This window comes from Balaenoptera ricei, chromosome 9, assembly GCF_028023285.1.
Source record: "Balaenoptera ricei isolate mBalRic1 chromosome 9, mBalRic1.hap2, whole genome shotgun sequence".
Taxonomy (NCBI): Eukaryota; Metazoa; Chordata; class Mammalia; order Artiodactyla; family Balaenopteridae; genus Balaenoptera; species Balaenoptera ricei.
In genome coordinates, this window is record NC_082647.1 from 93816438 (window position 1) to 93842125 (window position 25688).

General features: G+C 35.3%; 1 protein-coding gene across 2 annotated transcripts in view; it reads left to right on the forward strand.

The window, feature by feature from the left end:
• FAM185A (family with sequence similarity 185 member A) overlaps nt 1-25688 on the forward strand; it is a 73159-nt gene that overhangs the window by 17959 nt on the left and 29512 nt on the right. For both annotated transcript variants that reach the window (XM_059934120.1, XM_059934121.1), the window contains exon 5: nt 8278-8319. In XM_059934120.1, the coding sequence (XP_059790103.1) occupies nt 8278-8319 (42 nt within the window). The remainder of the gene's footprint in view (nt 1-8277; nt 8320-25688) is intronic.

Consider the following 25688-nt stretch of genomic DNA (forward strand, 5'->3'; position numbering starts at 1 on the left):
AAACAAATGTGTGCACATAGCCATGGTGATTTCTTGATTGCAACCCAAATTCCATCATTGCTTTTAGGGCTACCTGGGTCACTCTAGAGATGTTTCCTATAGACAGACAGCACTACAACACAGATGCACTGCTTCAGCTGGGTTCTAAATTGTAAACTCCAATTTCAGGATTTTTGTGCCTTATGAAAATGTGGTGTTCCATATAGTGTTTGGGTTCAGCTTAGCTCCGTGGAGCCATTCAGGGACTCGGTTCATTCTTTAAAAGTGATGCTGCTATCTTCAGTGTGTGGCTTCTAAGTCTCCCATGAAAGGAAGACAGAGCATGAAATTTATTTCTTGTCTGTATATTCTTTTTGTTCATATACCCTGATGCAAACTAATACCCAACATACTGCTGAGTACTTAAGAGGATGCCCAGTAATGACGAAAGGGAAAATGAAAGGAGTAATATGTCTTTCCTGGCTTTGCAAATTGACTCCTATGTGTAGAGAAGGGAAAAATCTATCTTAAATGGTTTTCAAAATGAAATTTTTAAGTAGAGCTAACGATATTTTCTTGGTAAGAAAATGAGTAATCTAATTGACTAGTAATATTTACTATTTGTAATGTTGGTTGAATCACATCTATTAAGTATCTGTGCCTTCTAATACAAAAGAAACTAGTTTGTTCATTGACTCAACAAATATTCCCCAATGTTCTGGCACTGAAAACCTAGTGGGAGAATGAGTACTTAGATAGTTTGTGTTTAGATATAAAATTTTGTGACAGTTTACTATCTTGATTTCCTTCTAAATTATAAAAAATTAGATTCTATGTAAAGTACATTTTATTATATTCTGCTATTTGAATATTTGTGATTTTAAAAGAATTCTGTACATGTATATATAAGATATACATGTATTTATATGTATTCTAGTAAATATATTTTTAAAATATAAATATATAGTCTCCTGACTTAGAAAGAAAAGCTTCCTTGAAATGGTTTGCTGGGATTGATTTTATTTATGACATAATTTAAACAAATTAATTAGGGTTAATATGTAGGAGTACTCATGACAGTCATTTTAGTGTTTTATATTTAACTTATGTTATTATTTGGAATAAATGATTAATGAATAAAACTGCATTTAAAATATTCAGATTCCCTATATAACTTAGGGTCTTACTTTAAACTCTTTGGGAACATACATTAATACATAAATCGATGACTATTAGTTCTCTCATTTTTCTGTACTTCAGAAGTCCTTTGTTCCCCAAAGATTTAGCAATTTGTACACGCTTAAACTCTTCCTTAAATAATTACTTTGGATTTTAGAAACTTTCACAGAAGTAAAAGTTATACAAACTATACAAATACAGTTGATCATTTTGATAGCACTCAAAATTTCTTAAAGAAATGTCTCAACTTGCTTTAAAAGGACATATAGGCTATAGTGAATTTATAAATCTGCCTTGTGAATTTAGAAAGTCAGAAGTAATATAAAATTTTAAAAGAAAGGAACTTTTATTGGATTAAATGGAACTCTTCATGAAGTTCATGAAAATGCTTTATTCTAATTCTAGTGTTTATTCTTAAGTTCATTGTGAAGTTTGTTTGTCATTTTAACACATGATAATTTATGTTAATGTTGAATCTGGACACTTAAAACTTTTTTATATGAAATACCAGAGAGGAATTACAGCTTCCTTTGTGGTGCAGACAGCATAGTTTTTTTTTTCATGATTTAGACATATGATAAAATATGTTGCTATTTCATGCAGTGTTTGGACTCCGCTCAGGTCCTTAGAGGGACTGGGCTCCTTCCATAAAGGTGATGCCGCCATTTTCAGTGTGTGGCTTCCAAGCTTCCACTAAAGGAAGAGAGATCATAGAGGATCATGTGAGAAATTTGTTAGCCAGAATGTTTTCAAATGACTTTAACTGCAGAAGTCTGAGATAAAGAGTTTAGTGTGTTCTAAGGAAGGAGAAAGGCAGACAAGTTTTAGAGGGTACTGGCAGTCTGTGTCACATCTTATAGTTATAATTGCTCTTTCTCAAATGTCTATGAGTTCCTCCTCCTTCCACACCCCCTTGCTATTCTCCAGGATTTCATCCTTGTTTCATTGTTTTTTCAATTCTTTCTTTTCCTTAGGCATCTTATACACTTTTGAGTCTCAACTACCCTTGTATATTCTGATAATTCAAATATGTATCTCTAGTGCTGACTTCCAGCTTATACATCCATCTGCTTAGTAGATATAGCCATTTGGATCTTTACAGGCTTCTCAAATGACTTCACATTTCTAACTTCTTTTCTCCTACTTTCCCAGCCCTCACCTCCCCAACCTCATCCATAATATAATCCTCCTCCTTTATTTCCATTTGCAGATTCTAATATTACCATGTACCTAATTTCCCAAGCTAGAATACAGAAGTAACCCTAAATTACTCTCTCTATCACCTTCCACATCTATCAGTCCCAAAGTATAGGTATGTTTTATCATCTAAATATTTCTTCAATCTATCCCAGTTTTTTCTTTCAAACTTCTACTGTTCTTTTTTTTTATTGATTATTTTTGGCTGCGTTGGGTCTTCGTTGCTGTGCGCGGGCTTTCTCTAGTTGCGGCGAGCAGGGGCTACACTTCGTTGTGGTGCATGGGCTTCTTATTGCTGTGGCTTCTCTTGTTGCGGAGCACGGTCTCTAGGCACGTGGGCTTCAGTAGTTGCAGCACGTGGGCTCAGTAGTTGTGGCGCACGGGCTTAGTTGCTCCGCAGCATGTGGGATCTTCCCGGACCAGAGATCGAACCCGTGTCCCCTGCATTGGCAGGCGGATTCTTAACCACTGCGCCACCAGGGAAGTCCCCAAACTTCTATTCTAATTCAGATTCTTGTCATCTCTTGCCTCAACTCTAACAGTAAGTTTGCTTCCAGTCTTGCCTTCTTCAAATTCATCCTCTTCACTATAGCTATGGTTGGTTATTAGAAAGGCACATTGAACATGGCATTCTCTTACCCAAACCCTTTCCTACTGCCTCAGTGACTTAGCTAACTTACTATTTCCTTTTTTCTGACCTTATGCTTTGTCTTCTAGAATTACACAATCTCTTACTTCTTCCTGTATATATTCTTATTTGTTCTTTACTTCTGAGTTTTTGATCAGAGCCCTTGATCATACTGATCAATTATAGTCTTCCTAAAATGATTTTCCCAGCTTTCTTTATCTCATTGACTTTTAGTAATCTTTTAGAACTCAGCTAAAGCAGCCTTCCCCGATCTCTGGCCTTGCATTGACCCATAAATTCTTGCCTTATTAAAGAGCAAAGGTCATGTTTTATTTAGTTCTATATTCTTAGCATTTAGCACTGTGGCTTGCAAATAAAAAATATCTCTCTTCCTGCTCCCACAGCCCTCCCCCTAAAACAGAAGCACAAAAAGGATTTAACTTTTAAGGATATTTGATTTCTCTGTTTGGATTATGAAAGTATATGTGCTGTTTTTACCATAATTACATTTATTTTAGTGAAGAAAAATAAACTAATGTTTATCTTTAAATCGATAGCTTATTTTTCTTCTGACCACAGTAGAATGAAGAGTTGCTAGTTAAGGAGAAGTATTTATTTTCTCAAAAATTGGTGTTTGTGGAAAAGTTTCATAACTTGAAAGAAGAGTAAGCACACATAATTATTACAGACCATATGGCATTTGCTTTATTGGAAGGAAGGCTTTTACAAAGATCTACTCCTCTCAAATAGTTGATTTGTTTATTTTCGGTGGTTGGAGATGAAATAGGTGAAACCAAAATATAGAAAATTGTGTTAGTAATGCCCATTTGGTTGATTTGTGTACTTTACAATATTCTACCTTATTCCACAAAGTATTTGAGATAAGAGTTTCATGTTGTATATTTTAATGACTTTGGAATATTTCTGTTTAGGGTAGAGGTTTTCTAAATATTTTGATATAAGTGGAGAATATTTTTTTTGTTTATTGCTTTAAAAATCCTTTAGCTTTGATAAAAATATTTTGATATATTCTTTGTATTTAAAATTAGTTCCATACTTTTCTTGTTCTGTTATGCTTTTACCTTACAGAACTCTAACATTCAAGAGAGATGTAGTTTGAGACTGTACAGATTCTGCTATAATGTGAACTAGTCCTCATTTTTTAATGGATCTAAAACTTCTATTTTATGGTTCTAAAACCATTGTTTTCTTGATCACTTCACTTTCATCACAAGCACTAATGATTAACTTTTTGAGAAAGACCACATTTTCTATTTTCATTTAAAAAAGTAAATTTTTACTGCATTCACTGAAGACTAGTATAAGGTAATAAAGCTCCAAAATTTTGTCTTACTCAGTGGGTGACTGAAATTACTACTAGCTAAATGACTGACTGTAGAACTATGTCATAGTTCTTTACTAATAGTTAAAATCACAAATATCAGGGGTCTGCTTTACCTTATTTTTGAAGTATTCATAAGGTGAAAACAGTAAAGAGAATTCTGAGTGTCTCACACTAGCTTAATTTTCCTAAAGATTAGGAAGGAATACAAGATATTTTTCTTGTATTGTTGCCTATCTTGAAATTCTTCACTGACTCCTTCAGTATAGGATAAAGTCAATAGACTAAGCACTCTATGGTTCTTCTACAGATTTATTTTTACCTATTTTTCCAAACTAATTTTGAACATTTGTTCAAAAAATAATAGTATTTACTATGTATTGGGCAATATACTAAGCTCTTCAAATATAACACTAAATAAGAAAGACTTAATCCCTGTCCTCATAGACTTGCCTAATTGCTCCAGCCTAACTGATGAGCATGATTTAAATAATAGCATGTATAGTTATGCCTTTTTACCTTTGCTTACTTCATTATTTTTTCCACAAAATCCTTTCCCTTCAAACATCAAATTTTACCCACATTTCAAACTTCAACTCTGGTGATATCTCCAATATCACTATTCTCCCTGTTCATGCCAGGTCATTTTAGTCTGTTTCCTCTGAATGGCTGTGGCAACTAATTCATACTGTTCCGTTACAACATTCACTTATAATTATTAATAAATTCTAATTTTTAACTTCTCATGTGTGCATCTCCCCAGATAGCCTATAAGATTTTGGATGGCCAGTCTGTTCTCTGCAACCCCTGCAAGTGATTCGGGTCCTTCCCACGTGCAAAACACACTCCCTTCCTTTCAAGGTTCCCAAAGTCTCATCCCCTTACATATCTCCTCAGAGTCCAGAATCTCTACCTCAAAATCAGATCCAGATGTAGATGAGCCTCCTTGGGTATAGTTGCTTAAGTATAACTCAAGTATTCTTCTTCTGAATCTGAAGACCTGTGAACTAAAGAGACAAGTTCTTTAGCCCCCTCAACCCACATACACCACCTACACACTCAGAATACAAGGATGGGATATGCGTAGGATAATTTCCATAGACTTTCCTGTCCAAAGAGGAGAAAATAAGGGCCACAAAGGAGTCATTGGTCCATAATGATTTTGAAATTCAGGTGGGCAAACGTTGGAGGTTACTTGATTAGATCTCAAGGCTTTGCGATAATTCTTTAGGGTTCCAGGCTTTGCCCTCTGACTCATCCTCCCTTTTTCATGAAATGTAGCATGTGTTTGCAGCTGAGGAGTTTTCTCAGTCTGCTTCCTGCCAGCAGAATTTTGGGGGTTGAATGGTCTCATTTCACTTTGTACTGTCACTGTCCCTTTCAGTCGAAGTTAGCAATGCGTTTGCTGATACACTTCTCTCAAAAATTTTGTCAGCCTCCTGTGAATCAGATTGGGGTTTATTCCATTAGATAAAAGCCACAGCCAAGAATCTCTTCAAAATATGGACTTCTGCAGAGATATTAAGGTACAACGCTCTCAAGCTTTCTAGAGGACCTGTTGTTTGACTGAGAGGATCTGTGAGATACCCATAATCTGTTTAATGGACTTTTTGTATAACTGATTAATACTGTGAGGTATCACCCTTGAGCTTTCTGGAGTCTTATCAAAAGATTTTACAGTCAATCCACCAGTTTTATTTTTAGGCCGTGTTCTGGCCATGCCCTGGATTCAAACTTTGTATAGAAGCCATTCTTACCTTTAGCATCTTTTGCCATCTTGAGAAGCTGAGACTTTTCAAAATCATTCATGTCCTGGTCTTTCTGTTGTTTAACAGTCCTTTCTTTAGTTTAGCTTATCTTTCTTCTCTTGCATGTTACTGAAACGTCAAGGAAAAATAGGCAGCACCTACCACACTTTGACTCTGCTTGGCAGTCTCCGTGGCTAGATCATTCAGTTCATTAGGCACATTTCCTACTTTCCACGTTACTGATAGTGACAGTGTTGCAGAGTTTCCAATACTACTTAACAGGGATCTGCCTTCCTCCAGTTTCCAAAAACATTTTCTTCTCTTCCTTTTGAGCCTTCATGGGAAGCAGACGCAAAGTCCAGCTTTCTACTAACACACTGTTCAAGCAATTTAGGCTTTCTCTACCATGCTCCTAAAAATCCTTCCAACCTATGCCTACTGCCAAGTTCCAAAGCTATTCCAATATTTTTAGTTAGTTATTATGGCATCACCTCACTTCCAGCTTTCAAAATCTTTTCTAGTTACCTCTTCCTGTGTAACAAATTTAGCAGCTGAAAACAACAAACATTTATTTTCTTACACTTTGAATGGGTCAGGAATCTGGGTGTCGCTTAACTGGGTCCTCTGCCTGTAGATCTCTCTCGAAGTTGTAATCAAGGTATCAGCTGGGGCCATGGGCTTATTTGAAGGTTCAGCCAAGAGAGAATCTGCTTCCTGGTTCACTCATGTGGTTGTTGGCAGGATTCAGTTTAGATTCTGTTGGCTTGGGGCCTCTTTCAGGTCCTTGCTCTTGGGCCTTTTTCATAGGGCAGTTGACAACATGGCAAGCTGGCTTCCATCAGAGCAAAAGAGAGCTGGCAAGACAGAAGCCAGAATCTTTTTGTTACCTAGTCTTGGAAGTAACATCCCATCACTTTTGCCCTTAGTATTCTCTTTGGTATAAGCAAAGCAAATCTACACATGAGTGGAGGAGATTATACAAGGGCATGAATACCGGGAGGCAGGGATCATTGGAAGCCATCTTAGAAGCTGTAAGATCTTTGGCTACTACTTGCGTGTGAATCTGCATTTACTGGGTTTGAAAATTGGAAGAGTATCTAGAGCACACCAATGAAATAATATTTATTTACTTAACCATTTAACAGGAGGATCTTCACAACCTTGTAACTTACTGAAACTTGAAAATAATTTTATAAGCTTAACTTCACACAAGCCCAATTTTATTCATATATTCACATGAAGTATGATGGAATGTAAAACTTTTAGAGGACATTTGACTTTGGACAAATGAATCAAGTGCCTTTTTTTTTTTCTTTTTCCCAGGTACTGATACATGTCAGTATTTACAAGATGCATGAAATGAAGTAAATGATTTCACTTACTCTAGATTAATTCTGAGATAAAAGTTATTCCTTTACTTTTTACTGTAGTTTTGGAATTATGGTAGAAGAGATAATATTGCCTACACTTTCAGTGCAGTAAATATAGGTAGTATGACTCTAGGAGTAATTATACATGCAAACACATATGAAGAAAAATCCTACTGTTTTTGGTATTGGAGGAAGGGCTGGGAAGAATGGTTGTAATATCCTACACGTATCCTGGAAAATATATTTTCATTGAAAGGTGGAAATATTTGAAGATTTTTTTTCTTTGTTGGTCATATTTCAGTGTTTTCATTATTCCTCCCCCAAACTTTTAAATTCTTGGCACAGAAACCACTTTAATCTAACAGATAGACATGCCAAACTGGCTTGAAAAATAATAGTAATTACTTTTTTCCCTGGATTATTTTAGTGTTATTTGGTTCAAAACTTGGCTTTGTGTGGTCTGATAAATATTGTGATGTTTAGATTGAAAATGAGTATTGAGCACATTTAAGTAATTTTTTCATTTTTGGGTTTTAGAAGAATCATTATTTTTCTTCCATGTTTCCCAGAAAGTATGGGGGTTTGTTTTTTAGTTATGCTATAAAAGATTAAGGTGGGGTGGAGGAAGACAGTTTGTATAGTTGCCTAAATCTGTTTATTTTCGGGTTGCAACTGAATCTCTCACTAGGTTTGTGATCTGAGAAAAATTGCCAACAACAATAACAATGTTATTAAATAATGTTGTGGATATCTAACCATGTTTTAGGATACCATTAACACAGTTCCTTTTTAGATTATCCCTAATGTATAAAGTTGTCTTTTTCTCTTTTGCAGGTAATATAACATTACAAAGCAAGATGGGTAACATCACAGTAGGTATGTGCTAAGCGGTTGGTAAATTTTGCGTGCTTTTTAAAATAGCTATATTTGTGATATTTAATTAGACTAAATAAAGTCTACAGTTTAGCTGATGAACCTAATAGGATCCTGATATACTTATTAGGATTCTGCCTAGTCAAATATAGGCAGACCCAATATAGGAATATGTGAAATTATTTCTGGAAGTTCATTGGTTCATCATCCTATGAATACTGTGTAATTATAGGTTTGGTATCAATCAGAATACTGTTAGAATTCTGATTTCACCACTTTGTATACATGGGCAAATTATCTAACTTCTCTGTACCTCAGCTTCCACATCTGAAAAAAATAGAAATAACAGTAAGTACCATCGTATGGGGTTCTTGTAAGGATTAAATGAGGTATATAAAGTACTTTAGCACAGTGTCTGACATATGCTTAAATACTCAATAAATAATAGCCATTTAAATTATTGTAATTGTTCTAATCCTAGGCCAGAACTAATAGTGCCTAATGGTACTTTAGACCTAATCACCACATGTGATGCTGTGCCTGTGGGAGCAAAAGTTCAGATTTCCAGATTGTTTGTTTGTTTTTGGCTGCGTTGGGTCTTCGTTGCTGCGCGTGGGCTTTCTCTGGTTGCGGCGAGCGGGGGCTACTCTTCGTTGCAGTGCGCGGGCTTCTCACTGCGGTGGCTTCTCTTGTTGCGGAGCACGGGCTCTAGGCGCGTGGGCTTCAGTAGTTGTGGCTCACGGGCTCTAGAGTGCAGGCGCGGTAGTTGTGGCTCACGGGCTCAGTTGCTCCGCGGCATGTGGGATCTTCCCGGACGAGGGCTCGAGCCCGTGTCCCCTGGCCCGTGTCCCCTGCATTGGCAGGTGGATTCTTAACCACTGCGCCACCAGGGAAGTCCCTTCCATATAGTTTAGACAGAGCTTTTCTCTAACCCAGATAGCACCTGCTTGCCTGTTGGGTGAAGGAACACTGTGAACTCTAAGAGTGTTGGTTGTTTTTTAGGTCTTAGAGGGTGGGAATTTGGGGATGGGAAGCTCCCTCTTTATTGAGCAGCTGTGGCTTATTGCCAGTGTGAATGCCCAGGCCTCCTGGTTTTGTCCTTTTTGACATTTGACATTTTCTTTTTGTGCTGATTGAAATAGTGAATATACCCAACAATCCTTTTCACTCTCACTCCTTCTGGATTCTCTGACTTAGAGTGCACATCCTTTTTTAAGTTTTCTAGACATTATAACTTTTATGTTCAGTGAGGGGTAAATAGAAGATAAAGTCTTCCTAAGTGATGATTATAAATCATTTTAACTAAAACATGACAGGATTTACCTGTTCTCCAGTGAGAAATCAAAATTCACTGCTGACTCTTCAGGCCATTTCATCAGCGGGTACATCTGGGGATAGTAAGGGAAGTTTCTAGGGTGAAAGAAAGGTACAGTAGTGAGAAGCTGAGCTAGCTGAGGAGAGAAAGTCCTAGACATGGGTGGAGTTTGTAGCAGTACGGAAGGAGGGAAAAGAAGGGGAATATTCCAAATTGGGAGGCATAAGAGGTATCATTACCCACTAGCAGGCCCTTTAGGCAGATGTGAATTTGAGGATTACTTATAATATAATATAATACGATAATGCTAGTATTATTGTTGGATGGAATGGTGGGAACGTAAAGGGAAAACCATTCTCTCTAAAACTGGAAATAAATGGGTTATTTATCCATAACCTGATCCATAACCTAATTCTGAAAAAGAATAGTAATAGCAAGGATGAACTGAACAGTAATTTACATCTTTGAAGATGGTTTTGCACTCTGTATAATTGATTAACATTATGAATTCTTGTTAATTTCCCCTATAAACTTTCCCCTTTTCCCACTATTAAGTATTAGAGAAATTTTAAGGCAAAGTGTTTTATTTTTCTTAAATAAATCTCTGTTCATGCAGAGAAAATTACCTGAGCTCAGTGTTAAGAAATATAACTGACCACAATTATAGAAGTATTTAATGAGCCTTTATAATTTTCTTCAGTGAAACATAAATGGCATCTGTGGCTTTAGGTTGTTCTTAAAAATCCCAAATAAGTGAAGGTAAATAAAGGTTGAATTTCTAATTTTGTAAACATCATTGATAAATTTTGAGTCCTATTTTGGAAGAATCTTTCAAAATAAGAGAAAAAGTATGCATTTATTAAGTTATCATGATCTGTGATAGTGTGGAAAAGCATGGACTTTAGAAGACTGAATTTTGGTCCTACCCCATGTTAGCTGTGTGGCTTTGAAAAAATTACTAAATCTCTCTGAATTTGCATTTTTATACATGGTTACCACCCATATAGCCCAAGGTTTTTGAGAAATCAAATAATGTAAAGCACAGCCCAATGCGTGGTAGTCATTCAATGTTTAACCTTAATGATAAGGGAAGTGTTCATTTCTTAAATTCCTTTAATTCTTTGAATATCTCAATTAAGACTTTGGAAGAAAGTATAAACTATGTCACTGTTTATATTGGTCTTAAGATTGTGTTAGTATTTGAAAACAACCCTGAATATGGCAATAACTAGTCTACATATATTTACCAAGTGCCTGCTTTATAATAGGAACTCGTTTAGGTACTGAGGAATATGTTGGTCAACAAGATGTCTTTATGCTCACCTTCGGGCTGAGAAAAAAAACAGTAGGTATGTAAATAACAGAAGATACTTTCACATAGTACAATGAATAAATAAGAGAGGGTAATGGGATAGAGAGAGGGGAAAAGAAAGCTACTTTGTTTAGCAATCGGGGAGGGTCTGGAGAAGAGATATTTGAATTAAGCCCAGAGTAATGGGAAAGAGGCATGTAAAATTCTGGATGCACAGCTGCTCAGATAGAGGACAGCCAGTGCAAGCCCTTAAAATGGAATGAGTTTATAATTTTTGAGATATAGAAGGGAGACTTGTGGAGAAAGTGGTGTGAGGTGAGGTAAGTGAGGGCTAGATCACAGGGCCTTGTAGATGTGGTAAGAGTTGGGACTTTATTCCAACTACAACAGGGTGGTAGCAGGGGAGATATACAATTTGTATTTAAAGAGAACAATCTAGTTGTTATATCAGAGGGGTGCCAACGTGGAAGCAGGTGACTAGAAAGCTTAGTTTGTTTATCCATTCTCCTGTTGATGGCTACCTGAGCTGTTTCTAGTTTTTGGCAATTGTAAATAAAGCTGCTATGAACATTCTTAGACAAGTTATTTTGTGGATATGGAGATTTTATATATACATATATGTATAAAATTGACCCTTGAACGGTGCAGGAGTTGTTTCAACCCTCCCTGCAGTCAAAAATCCACGTCTAACTTTGCAGTTGGCCCTCTGCATCTGTGATTCTCCATCTACGGATTCAGCCCACCTTAGATTGTGTAGTACTGTAGTATGTATTTAGTGAAAGAAATCATGTATAAGTGGACCTGCGCAGTTCAGTACCGTGTTGTGTGTATGTGTATATATTTATTTTATATGTATGTATATATGTATTATATATATGTACATATATGTATGTATATACATTTATTTATATGTGTCTATATAATATATATGTGTGTATATATCACACATACACACATATATATATATATATGTTTTTTTTTTTCCTTCTTAATACCTAGGAATAGAATTGCTGGTTTGAGGGAATTCCCTGGTGGTCCAGTGGTTAGGACTCCACGCTTTCACTGTTGAGGGCCTGGGTTCAATCTCTGTTTGGGGAACTAAGATCCTGCAAGCCACGCGGTGTGGCCAAATAAATAAATGAAGGGGGCAGGTGAGGGGGTGACAATAAAATATGGATTAAATTCTAAAATACCAAGTAAAACAATTTTTAAAAAGGAGAATTGCTGGTTTGAGTAGGTATGTTTATGTTTAGTTTTGTGATGGACTACCAGACTTTTCCCAGTGTTCCATTTTACATTTTCTTCTACAGTGTATGAGAATTCTAGTTGCTCCATATCCTTACCAACATATATTATTGTCAGTCTTTTTGTTTTTACCCATTCTGGCATGTGGATAGTCATATATCTCTGGTATTAATTTACATTTCCCTAATGGCTAATGGTGTTCAGCACTTTTTTTTTTTGAAGTATAGTTGATTTACAATGTTGTGTTTCTGGTGTACAGCAAAGTGATTCAATTATACATATATATTTTTTCATATTCTTTTTTCATTAGAGGTTATTACAAGATAGTGAATACAGTTCCCTGTGCTATACAGTTTATCTATTTTATGTATAGTAGTTTGTATCTGCTCATTCCAAACTCCTAATTTATCTCTCCCCCCCGTTTCCCCCTTGGTAATCTTAAGTCTGTGAGTCTGCTTTGTAAATAAGTTCATTTGTATCATATTTTAGTTTCTACATAAAAGCGACATCATATGTTATTTGTCTTTCTCTGACTGTTTTGCCGAAAGCCTGCTTTCGGTTTTAAGGTTCATTGGATTCGCTGCCAAAATAACCACTCGTCTCACACAAATAAACAGTTTTAATCAATTCTTTAATGAGAGGTGATTTAACTTAATTTTAATATAAAATCATTAGAAGGAGAAGAATAAGAATATTAGGAAAATGTTACAGGGTATTTACATCACCGAATTGGGCCAACACCTACTTCCAGATCCAAACAGCAGCTGGGAAGTTCCAAGTAACAGCAATCTGGAGCCCCAGTTGGGAAGGGTCCTGGGTACATCCTGGGTACGTCCACCCCACAGGTGAGACTTCAGATTAGAGTTCTGGGGGCTTCTGTTTATAATTAAAGGCCGCAAACTATTATCAGTTTGTGCTCAAAAATGCAGCTCTGGTTCAGTTGTAACTATGCTGTTAATTTCATCATGTGAGTCACAAGATTTTCCAGACCCCAGAGGACTGGCCAGGTCCCCAGGGCTCAAGAAATTCCAAGACCCATTCCCTTTCTTATCGTAAGTGCTGCTTGACTTGCTAGCAGCAGTTGTTAGGTGTGCAAGCAGGCATGCAGTCCAGTAAGGTCACAGGTCGATCAGAGGCCTGCTTCTGCCTCTGAAGCCTGAAGAAGACTATTTTACTAGTTTTCCCAACACTGACTTACTTCACTTAGTATGATAATCTCTAGGTCCATCCTTCAGCACTTTTTCATGTGCATATTGGTCATTAGTGTATCTTCTTTTGTGAAGTTTTGTTCAGATCTTTTACCCATTTATTTTTTCCATTGGGTTATTTCTTTTAATTATTGAATTGTAGGAGTTCTTTATATATCCTAGGAACAAGTCCTTTGCCAGATATTGTATTTCTGTATTTTCTCTCAGTCTGTGGCTTGCCTGATTATTTTCTTAACAGTGTATTTCGATGAGAAGAAGATTTCCATTTTGATGAAGTCTAATTTACCAGTTATTTTTATGGTTATTGCTTTTTGTGTCCTTAGAAATCTTTGCCTTCAATCATGAAGCTGTTCTCCTTTGTTTCTTTTAACAGCTTTAAAATTGTTGCTTTTACCTTTGATCCACCTCTAATTTTCGTATTTGTTGTGAGATAGGAATCAAGATTCATTTTTTCCCATATGGATGCCTAGTTTTACATCACCATTTGTTGAAAAAACTTCCTTTCTCCAATGGATTACTTCCACATCTTTGTCTGAAATCAAATGACTGTATAAGTATGGATCTATTTCTGTTCTGTCTCTCCTGTTTCATTGATCTATTTGTCAGTTCTTAGGCTAGTACCACACTGTCTTGATTATTGTAGCTTTATAACAGTAAGTCTCTTTGGGATTAGCAGATGCAAACTAGTATATATAGGATGGATAAACAACAAGGTCCTACTGTATAGTACAGAGAACTATATTCAATAACCTGTGATAAGCCATAATGGAAAAGAATATGAAAAAATATATATATATATATGTATAACTGAGTCACTTTACAGCAGAAATTAACACAACATTGTAAATCAACTATACTTCAATACAATTAAAAAAAATAATAAGTCCCTGAAAATAGGTAGTTTTCCAAATTTGTTCTTCTTCTTTTTTAAAATTTATTTATTTTATTTATTTACTTTTGGCTACGCTGGGTCTTCGTTGCTGCATACGGGCTTTCTCTAGTTGCGACGAGTGGGGGCTACTCTTCCTTACAGTGCATGGGCTTCTTATTGCAGTGGCTTCTCTTGCTGTGGATCACAGGCTCTAGGTGTGCGGGCTTCAGTAGTTGTGGCTTGTGGGCTCTAGAGCACAGTCTCATTAGTTGTGATGCACGGGCTTAGTTGCTCCATAGCATGAGGGATCTTCCCGGACCAGGGATCGAACCCGTGTCCCCTGCATTGGCAGACAGATTCTTAACCACTGTGTCACCAGGGAAGTCCCTGTTCTTCTTTAAAAGTGTTTTGAATTTGATTTTCTATATAAAATTTAAGATTAGCTAGTCAATTTTTTACCAAAAATCCAGTTGCAATTATATTTGGGATTGTACTGAATCAGTTTGGGGAGAGGAGATACTCATAAAAATTGAGTCTTTCAATTCTTGAACATAGTGTAATTCTTCATTTATATATATCTTTAATTTCTGTCATCTTGTTTTGTAGTTTCCAGTGTAGAGGTCTGACACATCTTTTGTTAAATTTATTTGTGTTTTTGTCCCTATTATAAATGGAATTTTAGAAAATTTCATTTTCTAATGGTCTGCTGCTGGTATATAAAAAATACAACTGATTTTTATACATGTACCATGTATCTTGTGACCTTGCTAAATTTATTTATTTGTTCTAATAGTGTATTTTTTAGACTCCAGAATTCTTTTCTATGTAGGCAGTCACTCCATTTGCAAATTAATACAGTTTTACCTCTTTCTTTCCAATCTGTATTCCTTTTTTTTTTCTTTTGCCTTATTAGGCTAGCTAGGTTCTTCAGTACGACATTGAATAGTAGTGGTGAAAGTAGGATTCCTTACTCTTGTTCCCAATCCTAGTATACAATATTAGAGGGAATGCATTCATTGTTTTACCTTTTAGGTATGATGTTAACTATACAGGCTTTTTCTAGATGTTCTTTACCGGACTGAGGAAATTCTTTTTTATTATTAGTTTTCTGAAAGTTTTTTTCTTTTCTTTGATCATGAATGGTTGTTGAATTTTGTCAAATGCATTTTCTGTATTTATTGAAATGATTGCGTGTTTTATTCTTTTTTTACTGTATTAATATGATCAACTACATTGATTTTAGCACGTTAACCAACCTTGTGTTCCTGGGATAAACCATACCTAATCATGATTTATTATCCTTTTTATACATTGTTGGGTTTGGGTTGCTAATATTTTGTCAAGGATTTTTGCATTCATGTTTATGATGAATGTTGATCTGTAATTTTTTATTTTGTAAAATCTCTGTAGGTTTTGCTATTAGGATTATGCTGTCCTTATAAAATGAAGTTGTATAGATTCCTTCCTTTCTCTTTTCTAAATTTATGTAAGATTGGTATAATTTCTTCCTTAAATATTAGATAGAATTCACCAGTGAAACCTTCCTTGCAAGTAGGAATGTTTTTGATAATGAATTAAATTTTGTTAATAGATATTCTGTTATTCTATTTCTCTTTTATCTGGTATTACATTTTGGTAAGTGGTATTTTGAAGGAGTTTGTCTATTTCATTAAATTGTCAAATTTGTTCACATAATGTTCATAGTATTCCCTTATACTCATTTTTATGCCTATAGGATCTATACTGATACCCCCTGTTTCATTCCTGATATTGATATTTATAATTCTCTTTTTCCTGATTAATGAGGCTAGATTTTATCAATTTTGTTGATCTTTTCAAAGAACCAACTTTTCACTTTGTTAATTTCTCTATTGTTTGTTTTCTAATTTATTGATTTTTGCTCTTTATTTTGTTCTTCCTTTTATTTACCTTGAATTTCCTTTGCTCTTCTCTAGCTTCTTCAGGTAAAATGTTAGGTCATTGATTTTAGACTTTGTTAATATTAGTTTTTAAATGATAAGTTCTTTTAAGCAGTGTATCCCCCAAATTTTGAAATGTTGCATTTTTCATTATTATTCATTTTAAAAGATTTTAAATTTTGCTTGTGATTTCATCTTTGGATTATACAAGTCTCTTGTTTAATTTTCATATATTTAAGATTTTTCTAGATCTCTTGTTTTTATTAATTTCTAATTAAATTTCATTCTGGTTAGAGAACATACTCTGTGTGATTTCAGTTGTTTTACATTTATTATGATTTATTTTATCATCTGGCATGTGGTTCTAGCCTAGTGCTACATGCCCTTAAAATGATGTGTAATGCAATGATTTTTTTGTTGTTGTTCTAGTTGTTGTATCAGTTGCTAAGAGAAGGGGTTAAAGTTTTCAACTAATTCTGTCAGCTTTACGTTTGGCTTTTGAATCTCTGTTATTTAGGTACATACGTATTCATGATTGTTATGTCTTCCTGATGAATTAAACCTTTTGTCATTATAAAATGTCTTTCTTTATCTTAGGTAATATTCACTGTCTTGAATGTACTTCATTTAATCGTAATAAAGGCACTCTTTCCTTCTTATGCTTAATGTTAATAATAATAAAGGCACTCTGGTCATCTTATGCTAAATGTTAGCGTGGTGTATCTTTTTCTGTCCATTGACTCTCAGTTGGTCTTTATGCTTAAAAAGCATCTTTTATAGATAGCATATGGTTGGAACTTGCTTTTTTTAAATTCATTTTTAGGATTCTGTCTTTTTTTAAAATTTTTTAAAATTAATTTATTTTTGGCTGCGTTGGGTCTTCATTGCTGTGTGCGGGCTTTCTCCAGTTGCGGTGAGCTGGGGCTACTCTTCGATGCAGTGCACAGGCTTCTCATTGTGGTGGCTTCTCTTATTGCGGAGCACGGGCTCTAGGCATGCGGGCTTCAGTAGTTGTGGTGCGCGGGCTCAGTAGTTGTGGGTCGTGGGCTCTAGAGCGCAGGCTCAGTAGTTGCGGCGCACAGGCTTAGTTGCTCTGCAGCATGTGGGATCTTCCCAGACCAGGGGTCGAACTTGTGTCCCCTGCGTTGGCAGGTGGATTCTTAACCACTGTGCCACCAGGGAAGTCCCTAGAATTCTCTGTCTTTTAATTGGAGTGTGTAGTCCATTAACATTTAATATTGATTATTGTTATGGTTGGGTATTGGTCTACCATTTTGTTATTTATTTTATTTTGTCCCTTCTATTTTTGTTTCTTTCTTCCTCCCTTTTTTTGACTTCTTTTGCATTAATTGGATATTTTTCAGAATTCCTTTTTAATTTTCCTATTGACTTTTTAGCTATACCTTTTTGCATTTTTTATTGGCGTTTCCAGTGATTTCAATATAAGAATTTAACTTTTCTCAGTCTATTTAGAAATAATATTATGCCACTTCATATAAAATGCACAAGACTTGCAACCAGATAGATCCATTTACCTGTTCTTGTTCTTTATAGTATAGGCTATCTTATATCTACATATAGATCCCTTAATATTGATTCATTGGTATGACTTTTGCTTTATATTGTTATATGTATTTTAAAGAACTTAAAAGAGAGGCAAGTAATATTTTATATTTATCTAGATATTTACCATTTTCAGTGCTCTTTATTTCTTCCTGAAAATATGATTTTACAAGTGGTATCATTTCCTTAGCATTTCTTATAGTCAGTCTAAGTCTGCTGGCAATAAATTCTCTTAGTTTTCTCTCATCAAAAATGTCTTCATTTTGCCTTCTTTTTGGAAGGATATTATCATTAGGTGTATAATTCTGAGTTGATTGATTTTTTTTCTGTACGAATAAAATATAAACCAGAATAAAAGACAGGTAACAAACTAGAAAGATATCTGATACATATATATAAAATCTCCATCCATATGTACATACAACAAATGAGAAGAAAAGGAGCAATCAGTGGGATGGGAACATGGATAAACATGAACAAGCAGTTCACAGGAGAAATAGTCCATATACATGCACAATGTTGTTCCACCTTACTGCTAACCCAAAACATCTAAATATAAACAGTCATGATTTAAAACATTGATAATGTCCATTGTTGAGAAAGTTATGGTGAAACAGAGATTCCTATCAGTTGTTAGTTCAAGTATGAATTGATCAACCATTTTGTAGGTCAGTTTGGAAACGTATAACAAAATTGGAAGTTATCTACATTTGCTTTGCTCTAGCACTTCCTCTTTTAGAACTTTATCTCAAGGAAATAATCTGGTAAGGATATAAAGATATATGCATGAGGGCATTTATCTCTTTGTTTATGATAGCAAAAGAGAGTATACATTTTAAGTTGTTCCCAGTAAGAGAATAATTATAGTATGGTACATTCATAAAGTGAATATTACTCAGTCTTTAACAATACAATAACCTAGCTCTATAGTATGCAATATAGAAAGATATTCCTGACATTTTATTAAGTGAATAAAAAACAGTAAAACATTGTACTGTCATTTCAAAATATTGTGTATATTTTCATATCGAGCATTAATTCAGAAAAAGAAGGGAGGGAAAGAGAATGGGAGAGAAAGTGAGAGAGGAGCACAGCAGAAATCATCCAAAATTTATATAGAAATCAAAGCTGTTTAGATCCTGTGACAGGTTTCTTCCTTTGAATGTATCTGGACCTAAGTCACTGATTTGTGGGAATACATCCCATTTCTACTGAAAGCTGGATCAGGAGATGCCATACAATTTTTCAGGAACCCACTCGAGCACTTTCATAAGTCAAAAAACATTGCTAAATTTTTTGTTTAATAATAGCATACTGCTTAAGAGGTTAAACAAATAAACAGAAAGTTGACATAATCTTTAAGCAAGTCAGCAGAGTCCTAGTTACCTACTTGGTGATGTGCTATTTCTCACTTTAGTAAATTGGATGGAAGCAACTCTATTACCCCTAGAAAATAGTAAGCAATCAGGGTCAACGAAAAGCTTGAACTACCTTAAGACAACAACTTTTTTCATTTCTATAAGCAAGAATTGTATACCTATCTGTGTACATTACTGAAGCCTTAGAAAAAAGGGCTGGTTTCATTCGTAAATCTCTTTGTCTTAAATAGAATCAAATTTTACATTTTGTTTTTTGGGGGAAAAAAAAGCTCAAAACAAAATGTTTTGCTCTAGGAGCAGCAGACTTTATCTATTAAAGGCCAGATAGTAAAATTTTTTAAGTTTGTGAGCCACACGGTCTATCTGTACTATGCACCTCTCTCACTTTAACATGAAAGCAGCCATTGACAATATACGAACAAATAGTTGTGTCTGTGTTCCAATAATACTTTATTAAGAAAAACAAGAGGGGGGCTCTAATTTGGCGACCCTGCTGTAGAGTCTAAAAACCATTGTTGTTATGATTCTGGAGAAATTTGGGGTTTGATGCCTTAATCCCAAAGATGACAAGTGGGTAATGTTTATTTGAAATTTCTTGATTGATTGGTTTGTGTTTTCCTTAGATTAGAAGATCTGCTGGAGAAAGTTGAAGGCAGCTCTGCAAATCATGACACCCTAATTAAAGTCAATTGAGTAACTTGGATTTTGAGAAATTGAGATCAGTAGAAGCAAAACAATTACAAAGAAACAAAAAGTGATTTAGGTACCTGAGAGGGAAATTTGTTAGATTAGCAGAGGCTTCAAAATATTGGAATGGATATAGAGAAAAGGCCATATAATAGTATCAAATTGGAATATTACGAGACTAGAGATGATTTAGGTATTATACTATCTGATTTCAGGAAAATAGATTGTGTCATCTCCATGATTCCTTTAAGAAGAATATGTGTAATTATGGTCCTTTAATTCTAGTTTAGATAATATAATTGATTAGCTTCTTAGGTAGTCTCATCAGTCACTTGGATTTTGTAAGTACATTCTAACCTACATCCCAAAACCCTGTTCTTCCTAATTTCCATAATACATATAGAGGTCTCTTAGAAGCTGAAGTGCTATAAAAAATTTGATTATGTATATCAAAACCCTGATTTTCCCTAGACTCATATTTTTTAAAATAATATCTTTCTTCTGGAATACCTGGTCATCTTCCATTTAAAAAAAGTCAACAGGAGAAAGCAGAGCTTGATAGTAGATAATAGTGGAATAGAAGTTGCTCACTCAGCTTTACTTTCCCTGCCCTATGTTGCCTCTTTTGGAAGGCACTGCCAGAAGCTGTATACTGGTAATTATATCTTTTAAAAAAGAATATCTTCATAGGTTTTTTTGGGGAGTGTGGGGAGCAGTAGGGGTTGCCTTGTGTGTCTCTCATAAGCCCAGCCTCCTATATGCTATCTCCCTAACATAGAATACCTAGGCAGGACATTAATTTAGAAAACTTTCCTTGAAGTGACCTTAAAATTCTGCCTTTGCAAATCCTTTACATCCTATATATAAAATTCGTTCCTTGTTCTTGCAATTAGTGTAGCTTTGGAAGTGTAGGAATCAAGTTGCAGAAATCAAGAAATATCTTTTGTGTTGCTTTTCCTTAGTTATCTACGTGTTGACATTTGAGGTGAAATTATAAAAATTCAGAAGAATTTTCTGAACATGCTTGAACAATTTCAAGAGAATTCTCCCTTTATCTGAAGGAAAATAGAAAAGTTTGGAATTTTAGCCTTTTGAGCTTAGCTGTTATGCTTTGCTTAATAGCAGAGTATATATCACAAATATCTATTTATTTGGTTATATGGAGTTTTAGCTGGTAGTTGACATCAGTTTTTCTCTTTTGTCTGTGTAATTTTCCAGGATAACTCAGTGGTCTCTGTCAGATGAACAAAATCTTTGTCCAAAATTGTGGTGATAGAAAACTCTTTGTGGGAGTTTATTCCAGTCACTGTCTGGACTAATAATTTTCTGTTTACTTCTTAATCTCTAATGCATATTTCCCTTAAGTCTTCCTCCAAGAGCTATAATAGAATTTTTCTGTTTTGTGAGTCTCCAAAAAATGAAATTCTGTGAATGAAGCCTTCATTTGACTCTTGATAATTAATTTTTCTTTCCAATCATTTGTATTGTAGAATACAAAAGAAAATTAGTATTTGTCTTGCTACATAGCTTTTAAAATACCACCTTTGCTTTCTCTTTTGAAAACACATCTTGAGTTTTAATTTTTTTGACAGCCTCCAGTGGATGGGCCATGATTAGAGCTCAAGACCGATAACATGAGGATGTAATTAACTAGTGGCTTAGGATATAATTATTTAGGTGTTGTTTATGTCCCATGTGAAGGGGAAAAGAAATTAAAAGTATTGTTTATGAACCATATAAAAATCTTGTGGGTTTTTTTCCCCCTTAGAGAAAGCAAGAAATTAAACTGTTGTTTCAAATATTTTACTTTGTTCAATTTGGGATAATAGACACTTTGTAGTTCATATTTTTTTTACCATAATATATTTTTACTTGACTTCTTTAGGATGCAGTAAGAGGTTTTTAAAGGAGTTTCTCGTGGTGCCTGAGAAGAGAAATATTCATCCTTGTTCAGCTGTTCTGTCATTTATCTCCAGTGACTTAACTTCCCAGCTTCAGTGTTCAGTTTTTTTTTTTTAAACATCTTTATTGAAGTATAATTGCCTTACAATGGTGTGTTAGCTTCTGCTTTATAACAAAGTGAATCAGTTATACATATACAATATGTTCCCATTTCTCTTCCCTCTTGCATCTCCCTCCCTCCCACCCTCCCCATCCCACCCCTCTAGGTGGTCACAAAGCACCGAGCTGATCTCCCTGTGCTATGCGGCTGCTTCCCACTAGCTATCTATTTTACATTTGGTAGTGTATATATGTCCATGACACTCTCTTACCCTGTCACATCTCACCCCACCCCCTCCCCATATCCTCAAGTCCATTCTCTAGTAGGTCTGTGTCTTTATTCCCGTCTTGCCACTAGGTTCTTCATGGCCTTTTTTTTTTTTTTTCCTTAGATTCCGTATATATGTGTTAGCATACTGTATTTGTTTTTCTCTTTCTGACTTACTTCACTCTGTATGACAGACTCTAACTCCATCCACCTCATTACAAATACTTCCATTTCATTTCTTTTTATGGCTGAGTAATATTCCATTGTATATATGTGCCACATCTTCTTTATCCATTCATCTGTCGATGGACATTTAGGTTGCTTCCATGTCCTGGCTATTGTAAATACAGCTGCAATGAACATTGTGGTACATGACACTTTTTGACCTATGGTTTTCTCAGGGTATATGCCCAGTAGTGGGATTACTGGGTCGTATGGTAGTTCTATTTGTAGTTTTTTAAGGAACCTCCATACTGTTCTCCATAGTGGCTGTATCAATTTACATTCCCACCAACAGTGCAAGAGTGTTCCCTTTCCTCCACACCCTCTCCAGCATTTATTGTTTCTAGATTTTTTGATGATGGCCATTCTAACCAGTGTGAGATGATATCTCATTGTAGTTTTGATTTGCATTTCTCTAATGATTAATGATGTTGAGCATTCTTTCATGTGTCTGTAGACCATCTGTATATCTTCTTTGGAGAAATGTCTATTTAGGTCTTCTGCCCATTTTTGGATTGGGTTGTTCGTTTTTTTGTTATTGAGCTGCATGAGCTGCTTGTAAATCTTGGAGATTAATCCTTTGTCAGTTGCTTCATTTGCAAATATTTTCTCCCATTCTGATGGTTGTCTTTTGGTCTTGTTTATGGTTTCCTTTGCTGTGCAAAAGCTTTTAAGTTTCATTAGGTCCCATTTGTTTATTTGTGTTCTTATTTCCATTTCTCTGGGAGCTGGGTCAAAAAGAATCTTGCTGTGATGTATGTCATAGAGTGTTCTGCCTATGTTTTCCTCTAAGAGTTTGATAGTGTCTGGCCTTACGCTTAGGTCTTTAATCCATTTGGAGTTTATTTTTGTGCATGGTGTCAGGGAGTGTTCTAATTTCATACTTTTACATGTACCTGTCCAATTTTCCCAGCACCACTTATTGAAGAGGCTGTCTTTTCTCCACTGTATATGCTTGCCTCCTTTATCAAAGATAAGGTGACCATATGTGTGTGGGTTTATCTCTGGGCTCTCTATCCTGTTCCATTGATCTATATTTCTGTTTTTGTGCCAGTACCAAACTGTCTTGATTACTGAAGCTTTGTAATATAGTCTGAAGTCAGGGAGCCTGATTCCCCCAGCTCCATTTTTCGTTCTCAAGATTGCTTTGGCTATTCGGGGTCTTTTGTGTTTCCATACAAATTGTGAAATTTTTTGTTCTAGTTCTGTGAAAAATGCCAGTGGTAGTTTGATAGGGATTGCATTGAATCTGTAGATTGCTTTGGGTAGTAGAGTCATTTTCACAATGTTGATTCTTCCAATCCAAGAACATGGTATATCTCTCCATCTATTTGTATCATCTTTAATTTCTTTCTTCAGTGTCTTATAATTTTCTGCATACAGGTCTTTTGTCTCCTTAGGTAGGTTTATTCCTAGATATTTTATTCTTTTTGTTGCAATGGTAAACGGGAGTGTTTTCTTAATTTCACTTTCAGATTTTTCGTCATTAGTGTATAGAAATGCAAGAGATTTCTGTGCATTACTTTTGTATCCTGCTACTTTACCAAATTCATTGATTAGCTCTAGGAGTTTTCTGGTAGCATCTTTAGGATTCTCTATGTATAGTATCATGTCATCTGCAAATAGTGACAGCTTTACTTCTTCTTTTCCGATTTGGATTCCTTTTATTTCTTTGTCTTCTCTGATTGCAGTGGCTAACACTTCCAAAACTATGTTGAATAATAGTGGTGAGAGTGGGCAACCTTGTCTTGTTCCTGATCTTAGTGGAAATGGTTTCAGTTTTTCACCATTGAGGACAATGTTGGCTGTGGGTTTGTCATATATGGCCTTTATTATGTTGAGGAAAGTTCCCTCTATGCCTACTTTCTGCAGGGCTTTTATCATAAATGGGTGTTGAATTTTGTCGAAAGCTTTCTCTGCATCTATTGAGATGATCATATGGTTTTTCTCCTTCAATTTGTTAATATGGTGTATCACATTGATTGATTTGCGTATATTGAAGAATCCTTGCATTCCTGGGATAAACCCCACTTGATCATGGTGTATGATCCTTTTAATGTGCTGTTGGATTCTGTTTGCTAGTATTTTGTTGAGGATTTTTGCATCTATGTTCATCAGTGATATTGGCCTGTAGTTTTCTTTCTTTGTGACATCTTTGTCTGGTTTTGGTATCAGGGTGATGGTGGCCTCGTAGAATGAGTTTGGGAGTGTTCCTCCCTCTGCAATATTTTGGAAGAGTTTGAGAAGGATAGGTGTTAGCTCTTCTCTAAATGTTCGATAGAATTCACCTGTGAAGCCATCTGGTCCTGGGCTTTTGTTTGTTGGAAGGTTTTTAATCACAGTTTCAATTTCAGTGCTTGTGATTGGTCTGTTCATATTTTCTCTTTCTTCCTGGTTCAGTCTCGGCAGTTTGTGCATTTCTAAGAATCTGTCCATTTCTTCCAGGTTGTCCATTTTATTGGCATAGAGTTGCTTGTAGTAATCTCTCATTATCTTTTGTATTTCTGCAGTGTCAGTGGTTACTTCTCCTTTTTCATTTCTAATTCTATTGATTTGAGTCTTCTCCCTTTTTCTCTTGATGAGTCTGGCTAATGGTTTATCAATTTTGTTTATCTTCTCAAAGAACCAGCTTTTAGTTTCATTGATTTTTGCTATTGTTCCCTTCATTTCTTTTTCATTTATTTCTGACCTGATCTTTATAATTTCTTTCCTTCTGCTATTTTTGGGGTTTTTTTGTTCTTCTTTCTCTAATTGCTTTAGGTGCAAGGTTAGGTTGTTTATTCGAGATGTTTCCTGTTTCTTGAGGTAGGCTTGTATTGCTATAAACTTCCCTCTTAGAACTGCTTTTGCTGCGTCCCATGGGTTTTGGGTCGTCGTATCTCCATTGTCATTTGTTTCTAGGTATTTTTTGATTTCCCCTTTGATTTCTTCAGTGATCACTTCTTTATTAAGTAGTGTATTGTGTAGCCTCCATGTGTTTGTATTTTTTACAGATCTTTTCCTGTAATTGATATCTAGTCTCATAGCGTTGTGGTCGGAAAAGATACTTGATACGATTTCAATTTTCTTAGATTTACCAAGGCTTGATTTGTGACCCAAGATATGATCTATCCTGGAGAATGTTCCATGAGCACTTGAGAAAAATGTGTATTCTGTTGTTTTTGGGTGGAATGTCCTATAAATATCAATTAAGTCCATATTGTTTAATGTATCATTTAAAGCTTGTGTTTCCTTATTTATTTTCATTTTGGATGATCTGTCCATTGTTGAAAGTGGGGTGTTAAAGTCCCCTACTATGATTGTGTTGCTGTCGATTTCCCCTTTTATGGCTGTTAGTATTTGCCTTATGTATTGAGGTGCTCCTATGTTGGGTGCATAAATA